Source organism: Ailuropoda melanoleuca, chromosome 7 (assembly GCF_002007445.2).
Source record: "Ailuropoda melanoleuca isolate Jingjing chromosome 7, ASM200744v2, whole genome shotgun sequence".
Lineage (NCBI taxonomy): Eukaryota > Metazoa > Chordata > Mammalia > Carnivora > Ursidae > Ailuropoda > Ailuropoda melanoleuca.
The window spans coordinates 30,157,726-30,170,818 of record NC_048224.1 but is presented as its reverse complement, the minus strand read 5'-3'; the positions used below and the strand labels follow the sequence as shown (position 1 = coordinate 30,170,818).

The 13,093-nt window shown below is 40.5% G+C and overlaps 1 protein-coding gene across 6 annotated transcripts in view; it reads right to left on the bottom strand.

The window, feature by feature from the left end:
- INVS (inversin) overlaps positions 1-13,093 on the bottom strand; it is a 157,482-nt gene that overhangs the window by 68,831 nt on the left and 75,558 nt on the right. For all 6 annotated transcript variants that reach the window (XM_034664199.1, XM_034664198.1, XM_034664202.1 and 3 more), the window contains exons 4-6: positions 9,235-9,408; positions 5,173-5,340; positions 685-865 (exon numbers count right to left, since the gene is read on the bottom strand). In XM_034664199.1, coding sequence (XP_034520090.1) covers positions 685-865; positions 5,173-5,340; positions 9,235-9,408 — 523 coding nt within the window. The remainder of the gene's footprint in view (positions 1-684; positions 866-5,172; positions 5,341-9,234; positions 9,409-13,093) is intronic.

Sequence of the window (13,093 nt, the reverse complement as noted above, 5' to 3'; positions counted from 1 at the left end):
TTCCTAAAACATTAGGCAATTCAAAACTAAATAACAACAAACCTGACCTGTATACCAAAAGGCAGAAAACAAAGGAAATGGGGGTGGGGAAATAAAACACCAATAACACTCAAAGAGAAGAACAGCAGAAAAAAAGACCAAATCATATAACAGTGACTATTAATGGGTAAACCTCCTTCACTAAAGAGAAAGACTCTCAGATTGTGTCTCCTGCAAAATCAGACACATACACAAATTTACACTCTCTCATCTAACAGAGTGATCCCCAAAACGGGTAAGTTAAAGGCTTATTAGGAAACCATGAAGAAAAGAAAATCACATATTGTAGTATTGGCGCAAACATAAAATTAAAGCCCCCTCCCAAAACATGTAGGCATTGAATGTGAGAGAAGATTATTTTATATTTACATTTGTCAATGAATGTGCATTACTTTTAAAATAAAAATTAAAACATGTTAAGACATTATGTTGAAATTAAAACCAATATATAACAGAGACTATATTTATATTACTAAAATTTAAGCACACGACAGAGAGATTTAAGTATGAGATGCCACATAGCAATTAAAAATTAAAGTAATTAAGTAGGAGGTGGGAGCTGACAGGGGAAGGGAAGCCATGGAAAGTTCCTGGTATTCATGTAGTTCCTTCTACCGTTGACCCTTTGATTCACAGTCGACTCACCTAGTAAAGCTGCCCAGTGAAGTGGGGTTCGAAATAAGTTATCGTAGGACGTTATATTGCAGCTTTCGTATGAGGTCAAGACATCAACCACTGTCACATTCCCATCGGCGACTGCAAAGTGAAGAGGTGTCCGACCCTCGTAGTCTTGCCAGTTCAGTAACGACTCCGTGGGAGCAGCGTCCTATTTTTAAGGAACCAGAGACTTCAGACATCCATGGAATCCTCAGTAAATCACATTGGACACATGCATTAACTGAGCAATTTTTTTTTTAAAGATTTTATTTATTTATTTGACAGAGAGAGAGACAGCCAGCGAGAGAGGGAACACAAGCAGGGGAGTGGGAGAGGGAGAAGCAGGCTCCCAGCGGAGAAGCCTGATGCGAGGCTCGATCCCAGAACGCGGGGATCACGCCCTGAGCCGAAGGCAGACGCTTAATGACTGAGCCACCCAGGTGCCCCCTAACTGAGCAATTTTCTAAACTTGGATATTCTCAACACAAGTGGTAAAATTCAGAAAAAAGTACACATTCTAAGTCTTAAAAAATGTGTCATGTTTAACTCTAAAAAACACAGAAAAGATATAATAAATACCAATACTTATCATCCAGATTAAATAAGTGTCAAAATCTTGCCTACTGTGCTTTTGTATCTGCTATGGATTCAGCTAACACTGTATGTTTTTACTTCTGCCACGTATGTGTACATCCATAAACAATACATAAATTACGTATGTGTGTTCTCAATGTTTACACCTTTGAGCTTATACTATGTATATCCTTTGGCAATTTTTTCTTTCAACACTATACTTTCGGGTATTTATGTGGATACTAGTTCATTTGCTAAACCACAATTTAATTATCCATCCTCCTACTGAAAGACAGTGAGGTTATTAACATTTTTCCCATTATTAGCAATAATGCTGCATGAACATGCTTCTGTTACAGGTCTCCCCGTAGCCCACGCATGAGAATTTTCTCTAGCCCGGACACCTAGCAGGGGAATTGCTGGGTAGAAAGATATTTACATTTTCAACTAGGTATTATCAAACTGCTTTCCAAATGGTTACACTAATTAACACATCCATGACAACGTGCAAAAGTTTTTCTTTCCCTGCATGCTGGCACAAATTCACCCCTTGGTATTACCAAGACCCTTATAGGTGTGGAAAGCATTTTGCTGATGTTTTAATTTGTATTCATTTTATAAATGAGGTTGGGATTTATCAGATGTTTATTGGCTATTCTGTTTAAATTGACAGTTTACATTTACTCATATTTCTAGGAGGTCTTTGTATCCACTGCTTAGGTCCCCTTTCAAGAATAAAGCACTTATTTTCCCAGCTGCTGTGAGTGCTGCTGGCAGACGACCCGCAACAGTCAGACTCCTGCGACTGCTTCAGCTGAAGAGAGTTGCCTCACGCAAGGTCATATTCCTTCCCGGAACAGGTCATGTCTAAAGCCAAGACCTCCTGCCCCATCTGAGAACTCTCCGAAGGGCCACCCCAGATATAGAGCAGCCTGTACAGTCACCCTATTTCATAAAACATGTGCATGAAAGGTATTACAAACACTTCAAAAAAGAGAAGTAGAATTTTACCACGGTGGTATTTTAGGCCTTTGAGTCTCCCAAAGACTAAGATGTGTTTACAAGGACANAAAAAAAAAAAAAAAAAAAAAAAGCCAAATCTGTGAGGAAATAAGACATTATGAGTGACAAGTATCCTCTAAGGACTTCAGATAATAGAACTGATACAACTGATACATAAAGAATATAAAATAACTATCTATAAAGCAGGTAAGAAAGTAAAAAATGAAATAAAAGGTGAGCAGGGAACAAAAACTACCAAAAAGACCAGGCAGACATGAAAAAGATAAAACGAAAAGAACTTTCATTTAAAAAAAATTTTTTTTTAAAGGTTTAGTTTATTTGACAGAGAGAGCACAAGCGGATGGAGCAGCAGACTCCCCGCTGAGCAGGGTGCCTGACACGGGACTCGATCCCAGGACCCTGAGATCATGACCTGAGCCGAAGGCAGACGCTCAACCAACTGAGCCACCCAGGTGCCCCACCCCAAAAGAACTTTCAGATGTAAACATGTAATCACTAGGATGAGAGGCTGAATGAAGATAACAAACAAGAGAGTGGACTCAGGGGAGGGAAGACTCGGTCAACAGGAAGGGACATCTGCTGTCATTACCCAGAACACAGCAAGAGAGACAAGAGGATGGAACGTAGAAGAGAGGAGACATGGATAATAAACTGAAAAGGTCTAAAATATGTGTAACTGGGACCCTAGAGGCAAGAGTATAAAGAATGAAAGAGAGGTCATATTTAAAGAGGTAATAGCTATATCTTTTCCAGAACTGACATGCAATGAGAGTATACACCAAACAGGACCAAAAAAACCAAAATAACAACAACAAAACGCACCATCCCTAGACGCACTGTAGTGAGACTGTAGGATGCCACACAGAGAAGAATTTAAAAGCAGCCTGAGAGAAAAGATAGATCATCTATAAAGTAATGACAATTAGACCAATAACAGACTCTTCCAGAGGAACAATGAAAGGCAGAAAGAAGCAAAATAATAGCCTGAAAGAGCTGAGAAATAATCATTGCAGATACAAAATAATTTTATCTTCTAAAGTCGAATTTGTGTATTATAAATAAATAGGATGAAGTATTAGACCACCATAGCTTGTAAGCTGGAACTTGAGGAGTGATTAGAAACCTCAAAGAGTCCACTGATAAATATGCAAAATTAATAAGAAAGTATAGCAAGTTGGTTAGATGCATTTTCAATGAATAAAAATATCAACTGATTTCTGTGCACCTGCAACAACCAGTTAAATATATATCCTAGACATGCTGAAAAAAAAATAGTTCAGGGGCACCTGGCTGGCTCAGTCAGTAGAGCATGCGAAGCTTGATCTCAGCGTCATGAGTTTGAGCCCCAAGCTGGCTGTAGAGATTAATTAAAAAAAAAAAAGCTCAAAGCAGCATTATTTTTTTTTAAAGATTTATTTATTTATTTGAGAGAGAGAAGAAGAGAGAGTGCACGTAGTGAGGGGAGGGGCAGAGGGAGAGAATCTTCAAGCAGGCTCCCCACTGAGTGTGGAGCCCCTTCAGGGGCTCCATCTCACCACCCCGAGATCATGACCTGAGCCGAAATCAAGAGTCTGACACTTAACACACTGAGTCACACGGGTGCTCCAAAGCAGCACTAGTTTTAAACAGCAAAAAATAAAAAGAAAAGAAAAGAAATAGTTCCAAATGTCTGAATGTTAAACAGTGAAAACTAGAAATAGTTCCAAATGTCTGAATGACTGAATAATGCGTGGCTTGTTCATAAAATGGAATACTGTATAACAGTAAAAATGATATATTATGGTTACACACAGCATAGATAAAACCACCAGCATAATATTGTGTAAGGAAAGCATGTTGCCAAAGAATACATTCAATGTGATCGCATGTATACAAAATTCAAAAACATTAAAAATAAAACTATATATTGTTTAGGAGTATGAATATATGTGGTAAAACTATAATGAAAATCATTAATGATAAACACGAAATTGAGGTTAGTGGCTGCCTCTCAGGAAGGGGAGAAGAGAATGGTGCTGGGAGGTACCCAGGGGGCTTCAAAGGTAACGGTAACGTGTTCATTCTGAAACTCAGAGATGGGGGGTGCGCCTGGGTGGCTCAGTCGGGTTAGCACAGGATTCTTGATTTCGGCTCAGGTCATGAACTTAGGGTCTTGAGATCGAGCCCTGTGTCGGGCTCTGTGCTGGGTGTGGAGCCTACTTAAGATTCTCTCTCTCCCTCTGCTCCTTCCCCAGCCCCCTGCTTGTGCATGTTTTTTAAAAAAAAAAAAAAAAAAAAAAGATAAACTCAGAGATGAGTACTTGAGTATTTGTCGTTTCCACATTCTTTATATCTTACAAGTATTTTACAAATGTAATCTCTACGCGGTATTTAATAAGCACAAGTATAAACAAAGTCAGGGGATGATAAGCACAGATTCAGGAGAGTAGTTGATGGGGGGCAGGGGAGAGAATGTATTTGGAAACTGGCACGTAGGAGGGGTACCTGGATGGCACAGTCGGTAGCGTCTGCTTCTTGGTTTCAGCTCAGGTCGTGATCTCAGGGTCGTGAGACTGAGCTTCGGTCGGGCTCCGCACTCAGCATGGAGTCTGCTTAGGACATGCTTTCCCTCACCCTCTGCCCCCACCCCACCCTGCTCTCTCTCTCTCTAATAAATAAATAAATCTTAAAAAAAAAAAAAAGGAATTGGCACATAGGAAATTCTGTGTGGTCTTAAATAGCAGCACTAAAATGTTCTATGTCTTGAGTGATGGGTCCACATGGTTGCTGTACTTCTTTTGCCTTATAATTTGTGTGTGTGTCATATATCTGCTTTTGTATATCGGCGAGCTCATAATAAAAATTTGTTTTTGGAAAGGTCAGCAGTGCCACTGCACTCACCAGAATGCATCGCACCGTATGAACAGCACTCGGATCCTTGTGGTTGGCTGCCCAGTGAAGTGGGATCTTGCCTTCGACGTCAGGAATCCCAATGTTGGAGTCGTGCTTGATAAGCAGCTTGACGTGCTCAGGATTATTGTAGTAGGCGCTCCAGTGCAGAGCTGTTTGCTGCAAAATTGAGAGTCTCAAAAAAAACAACAGTAACAAGGGGAATGGTAACAACACAACAAACTTTCCCCAAGCTTTTATCGTGTGACAGGCATTGTTGTAAGAGCTTTATACATTTGCCCTCAGAGGGTCATCAAGACAACTCTGGGAGGCAAGCCCTCTTGAATTTGCATGTGACTGATGAGAACAGGGAGCACAGGGAGGAGGAGGAATCTGCTCAGGGACAGAAAGGTAGTAAGCGGTCCGACAGAGATTTTAACCCAGGCAGTCTGAGTCCACAATCTGACCTCTTAATCATGATGGGCACTTAGGTCACCAGGTACTAAACAATGAGATTAGTATACTGAGAAAAAGAAAAGCAGCCTAGTAGTTTATGAATAATTATCAACAAAGTAAGTGACGACCCTGATATTGCACCAAGCACCTTAAGAATTTGATGGAATGTTTTGAATTTCAATATCTATCAGAAAGAAGATCCATGCATGGGCAAACATGGATCTGGAATCCATTTCTTACATCAAAGTACAAATTTAAATCTAACTATAATTTTACAGGACAAATTCTTATACCTACTACTGTTGTTAAAGTATATGTTGAGAATACAGCAGCACTTGCTTTATTTTAGATAAAAGTTAAAAATGAACATCCTGATGGGGCACTGGCTGGCTCAGTCGGAACAGCATGCAACTCGTGATCTCAGGGTCATGAGTTCGAGCCCCATGTGGGGTGTGGAGCTTACTTAAAAATAAATAAAATTTATTAAAAAAAAAAAGAACCTCCTGATCTTGTTGGCACTGCTTTAAAATCCCCTTTGCTGTTCTCATCAATAAACCACAGTAAGACTGGTCTCCTTACTAGAAGAAATTACTGAGGGAACACAGAAATGGTTGCACTGTACATTATCCCTTATGAATAGCAGTGTCATCAATTCAGTCTAGAATCAGATCATTTACTGCAGGAACCAAGCTCACTTGCTATATTGAAAACCTTAAATACTGACATATGCGCTATTCATGGGAAGTGTACCTATAGGCATTTAATATGAAGAGTCACTCATTACTTCTTATTTAGTAATGACTACAGAACAAAAACAGTCACAAATAGAATGGTAAATAATTTCCTATAGCCACATTTTTTTATTTCTTTACATTTTTTCTTTTTTTTAAAGTAGGCTCCATGTTCAAGCTCCAACAAGGGGCTTGAACTCACTACCCTGAGATCAAGAGTCGCAGGCTCTACCAACTGAGCCAGTCAGAACCCTAGAGCCACATTTTCAAGAAACAACATGGACCATTTCTGTAATTCTTTTGCTATGTTATGTTTGTTCTGAATATATTTGCTGAAATGTAATATTAGGTCTGTTGAATCTAACAGTACAAAGTTTGGGATTGTATTTTCTACATCTTTAAAAAATGTTTTTTCTAGTAATTATTTTTTTTACTGTGGTAAAATGTAGGTAACACCTGTTTTTAAATGTACGGTTCAGTGGCATGAAGCACATTCCCCCTGTTGTGCAACCATTGGCACCTTCCATCCCCAGAACTTGCTCATCTTCCCAAACTGAAACTCCATGCCCATTCAGCAGCAACACCCAATTTCCACCCCTACCCAGCCTTTCACTTAGCGTAGTATCTTCAAAGCTTATCCATTTTGTAGCATGTGTCAGATTTTTATTCCTTTTTAAGGCTGAATAACATTCCATTGCACGTACTGCATTTTGTTTCTCTAACCATCCAGCGATGGACATTCGGGTTGTGTCCATCTCTTCATTATTGTGAATAACGCCGCTATGAACATGCATGTATAAATATCTGTTCATGCTCCTGATTTCGGTTCTTCTGCGAATACGCCCAGAAGTAGAATTGGGGGATCATATAGTAGTTCCATGTTTAATTTTTTGAGAAATTGTCATACTGCTTTCCACAGTGGCCGTGTCATTTTATATTCCCACCAGCATGGCAGAGGGTTCAAATTTCTCCACATCCTCGCCAAAGCTTGTTATTTTCTGTTTTTGTAATAACAGCCATCCTAAGGGGTATGAAGTGTTATCACATTGGGTTTTTTGTTTCAGTTTTAATATAGAATATAAATTTATTGGTCCATGATGGATTGGAAATTTAAAGAAAACACAAAAGTGGATCCTTCCCATCAGATTGTTCGAGAATCCCAGCTCGAGGCTTTTGTCTTGCTCTCTCTGTGTGCCTGCCTGGATCTTGCAAATCTGTTTTCCATCTGCCTGACTGGATAACCTCCCATCCCTGTTCAGTAACAAAAGAATACACAAGTACTGGAAGGTAGCAGGGAGTTCCTAGAAGATATTGGGGAAGACTCGACAGACCCTAGAGATATCTGTGGCTTTGTAAGTGATTCATGGGTCTTTGTCGATTGATCAAAGTGCTTGCTCAGTGAAATATCAGCGCTACAAATGCTGTGAGTAAGGGGTGATATTAGTTTATAGTTGTTGTGAAATAAAGTCAAAGTTAATTTCAGAAAGCTGGGTTATGTGAGTAACAGCTAAACAAACCTTGAAAATGGCACAAAGAACCTGTGAGAATAAAGAGATCACCGGACATGAACCCAGTGGGTTTAATCCCAAGAGTTTTAATTATGTGGGAGTGTTGGAGTTAGCAAGACTCCATGACTTGGAGCCTGGTGGAAAGGAAGAGGATTTTTGCACTTGTCTAACTGAACACCACATTCTTTTCCTTTAAAGAACAATGAAAGCATTGATTGAAAGAGTGACCGGCTTGTACAAGATGGTAAAAGTCAAGAGCTGGGAAGATAACAGATCCCAGCAACAAATGCCAGAGCAGATGTTAGACCCAAAATGAAATGAATAATATTCATTTTATAGGCAACATCTTTTGAGAGCGTACTATGCACAGGGCATTATGTGAAATCCTATTTATATGTGTTACCTCATTTTATCTTCAACAACCCTGTCGTTCCCTTTTCCCATATGAAAAAAATGGAAGCATAGAGGAGTTAAGGAAATTTGCCTAAAGGTGCAGAACAAGTTAAGTAGTGGCTTCCAGACTGAAACCCAAGGAGTCTGATGCTAAAGCCCAGACCATTAAACCACTATGCGCCTTCTACGTTGCCCCAGGCATTTGGCCACCACAAGTCTATGGCTACTAGCTATCAAATATTGGGGTCTGGGCGGGGCACTCGGTTGCCCGGTTGGCCGAGGGGCACCTGCTGTTTGACTTCGGGATTCGATTCCAGGCCCCCCGGAGGGGCGGGGTGGGATGCCCAAGACGAAGGGCACTCTTCCTCCACTCTTGGCAGAATCCTGTTAAATAATGCCACCGTCTTGTTGGAATACTCGCTTTGTCCCAGGAGGCTTTAGGCCGTTCCAGGTGAGTGCTGGCTGAGGCTGAGCTGTAGATGCTTGCGAACGCCTCTCTACCTCTCCTGTAAATCTCCCAGCCGGTGCTTCCCCTCCCCACCCCCACCCCTATCTCCATCCCCTCCACCTGCACTCCAGGAACTGGTGTTAGGAGGCCAGCTGGTCTGGCAGCTCATTCTCAGTTCATTTACCTCTATGCACTGAGGATTTGCAGGCATTACTGTATAGATATTTTACTGCAATAAATAGTTTAAAAAGAAAAAAAAATTGGGGTCTGGGGGTAGGCCTGGGTTGAATTCTGGTCCTGCCACTTGGAGCGTGGACAGAATTTAATCTTCGGGAGCTGTGAAAAGGAGATGATACTACCTACCACACATGGTTGGTAGGAGGATAAAAGGACAGAAGTGAAATATTTCACTGGGAAGTACGAAGACAAGGAAATGTTCCACCAAGTGATGAGTGATAATTCTTCTTGAGGTTTCACATCATAAAAGGAAGGACTTGCTTTTTGCTCTTTTTTGCCTCCAATTTTGACAGTCCCTTACCTTGTTTTTATCCTGTGTATCCACTTCTCCTGGGGCCATAAACTTCAGCAGAAGTGCCAAACACTTAGGGCTCTTGTGCCGGGTGGTCAAGTGCAAAGGGGTCATCTCTTCCAGATCCTTTTGCATCCAGTTTGCTCTGCGTGTAAGTAAGAGTTTCATAAAACGATAATTTCCCTAAATAAAAAATAAGAGATGGTAAGGAGAAATTGAGTCTGGGGCCAAGACATTTTCTAAATTCTAAAATGTTTTCAGTATTTTAATTATTCTGCTAGAATAAAAATATTCAGATACATTGATCAAAGGAAAACTGCTTAAAATTCCACTACTCCATCAATTGTTTTCCTTTTTCATCTTCCCTTCCAACCACTTCCTAGTGCATACAGTTTACACAGTGGCCGGTCAACGTTCCGTTGTGTTAAAGCGCTATCTTTTATTTAACTGTTCAATTATCATTTCCAATATTTTCTTTTATAGAAAATGTTACAATGTACATAGTTTTTCTTAATTTTTTCATAAGAATGAATTATCAGGAACCAATTTACTGGGTCAAAGGAGTTTGCACATTTCACGGTTTTTGGCATATTTTCCAAATTGCTATCTAGTAGCAGCAATGAGATTAGTTTCAGCTCATTCTGACCAATATATCACCTAGTATTTATATGCAAAATATAATAACCTTGTGAAATGTGCAGAGATATAAAACCCAATTTACAGGTGAGGGGAGTGAGATTCACAGGGGTTGAATGTTTTGTTCACCATCATCTGGTTAAGAAAGTAGGTGGTTAGTTTTCTTGGAGCGAACCATGTACAGGGACAACAGAGACAGATGTATCTTGTTCAAAGTCTGGGTCTCAGACTCATCCGGTCACCTAAACACCAACCCAGAAGTCACTGCAGGCCATCCACTTGCAGGCAATACTCTCCACATCAGTTAAACCCTCCAATCCGGTAGAATCAACCCATCCGGAGAAAGCAGTTTAGCTACAGGGACTAGGGCAACACGCTGGTGGGGATCCAGGTCAACCGTACATGTGTGCAATACGGGAGCTTTGAAACAAAACAAAACCCTCAAAAACAAGTTCTTTGCAGCTCCTTCCTGAGACCTAGTGCCATATTTCCAATTCTGGTTGGAGCCTTCAGTTCGTTTGGTATCACAGACACGTGAAATTCGACATGACCAAACTGTATGGCAGGATCAAGTTCTGGCCACTTCATGCCTACTTATTTCTCCCCATGCAAAGCAGAGTGGGAGTCAGGGTTATCTGTCCTTTTCATCTTCTGAGATCCTCTTACATCCTTAACATTGTGGGAAATGTGGGTTTTAGCATTATAACGCATTGATATTCTACCACGAGTGGCTATTAGTATTAGTAAGAAGACATTGATGAGTTAAGCGGCACCCCCCGCATTGTGACAAATGTGAGTCTCAGGCAAAGGGGATCAGCTAGAGAGACAATAGGTGCAGAAGGATGATGACTTGTCTGATCACAAACAGGGGCGGGGACAGGATTCAACTCAGCTCAGGGGTTGGGACGCAGCTAAGAATCAGAGGCTAAAAAAGCATCCGTTAGGCTGTCTATATTAGACGGGCAGACTTGCAACGGACCAAAAAGCAAAGTGACTCAGCTCCATTATTTCCTCTCACGGAGGTTTTCCTCGACCACCCTAATGGAACTTATTTTGTTATGCTTTGTTCTACTACCTTCCCATTTCCTTCACAGTACTTTGCTCAGTCAGTGGTTACATATATATTTGCTTCTCTCCCTTCACTGCGATCTCCGTCACAAGCTGTAAGCGTCATCATGGCAGAGACCATGTTTTATTGAGTGCTGCGCTCGGCATAGCTCCTGGCACAAGAGGTGCTTACTTGAAGGACGGAGTGAATGAGAGGAGAGAAAATATCTTCCGGAGGTTTTTCGTTTTGTTTAAAAATTCTTAATGTTGCTATATTCGATCATAACAGTTCAGAATTCTAATTCTCAGATCTCTGGTATTCAGTTCCTCTTACTTTCTTAATGTTTTATTTATTTGGGCATCATTCATCTGGCTTTCTCACGTCATCAGTGCCAGCTTTTGAGAGGCAAGGAGCTACAGTTTCCTCAAGAGGGCACCCTGCTCTAAATCTCTTGCCATCTTTTCTTTGAAAAAAGAAATGCTGCCCAGAAAAAACAAATCTATATGGTACTTCTTACCAAAAAATAAGGCTCGACCTTTCTGAGTGTAACATTTCAAATATTACAGAATAATTCATCATGACCTTTTAAAGATATTCCATCAGACAATCATTTTGATTCTGAAATTTAGAGGAAAAGGGGAAGGAAAAGAAAGAAACAAGAATATGTTGGTGGGGGTGACTACTGACTTACAGACGCAGCGCTTACGTCGTTCTGGGGAGTCGGCTTATACAAAGCATGACGCACTCAGTAATCATATTATTTATTCATTCACTCAGAAAACACTCCTTGAGCCCTGCCTGCAGCAGGCAACACAGTAAAATGTTTACATTAAGCTTTACTTACTACAAAGCTCTTTGACATAGATTCTATCTTTGCTCCTCCCAAAAGTAACACGGAAAGGTTTTACAGACAAAATAAAGTATCTTCCTGGGCCTCCATTTCCTCAACTGCAAAATAGGGATAACAGTACCTGAGATTGTCGTGCATATGAAAGGATAAAGATCACACTTGTAAAGTACTCAGAACAGTGCACAAAGCCAATGCTTGGTAAATGTTTGCTGGTTTTATTATGAACAATCTTCCAGTGTGGAGGAGGCAACAAAACACAGCCTATCAAGTAGAACCAAGGATGGCCCATGAGGGAGAGCATACGGATAGAAAGACCTGACTGTGCACAGCATACGCACTTCAGCTGGTGGTTACAAAGAGCCCCAAGGTTAGGGACAAGTAAAAGTAGAAATAGTTGGAATGTTATAAATAGTGGTTTTCTTTTTTTTTTTTTAAAGATTTTATTTATTTATTCGACAGAGATAGAGACAGCCAGCGAGAGAGGGAACACAAGCAGGGGGAGTGGGAGAGGAAGAAGCAGGCTCATAGCGGAGGAGCCTGATGTGGGGCTCGATCCCACAACGCCGGGATCACGCCCTGAGCCGAAGGCAGACGCTTAACCGCTGTGCCACCCAGGCGCCCCTAANTTTTTTTTTTTTTTTTTTTTTTTTTTTTTTTTTTTTACATTGAGAAAGATGCCTACAGATAATGATGACATAGGACCAATAAGGGCATACCCAGTAGGAATTCAGCTGGAACCCTGGGGAGATGTCAGCTTCTGTTCCAAAGGACAGAGACACAAAAGAGGTATTATCTACAAATGCTGGGACTAGAAACGCTGTAATCCATTTGAACCATGGTCAACTTCCTGTTCTCATGAACAAGCATTTATTAGACGCCCAGGGTATGCAAACTCAATTCTGAGAATGAGCAGAGGGGACAGAGAACTCTAAGATCTAAAATCAGGAGATTATTTCTAGTGTCAGGGGAATATACCAGTTTGAGACAGCAAGCTAATGTGATAATTCTCTGAAGGGTGTATGACTCTGGGCACCCATATCACAGACAATTTTGCTTCCTGTAAAGCCCTCTCAATACAAAAACAAACAAAACGTCTAAATGTTTCCTCAATGTTGCCTGGAATTCAGAATTCTTAAGTTTTCTGGTTGATTCTTAAATGCAAGATTTGGGAGGATTTGGAAGTTAATCTTTTAGCACCATCTCTTAGGGGCACAAAGAACCTGATCCTGAGATGAACACTGTTTTGGGGTCTGCTTTTATACTTTCTAATTGAGTAGAAAACAGTATAAGTGTGAAGGAGATAAATATATATATATATATATATATATATATAT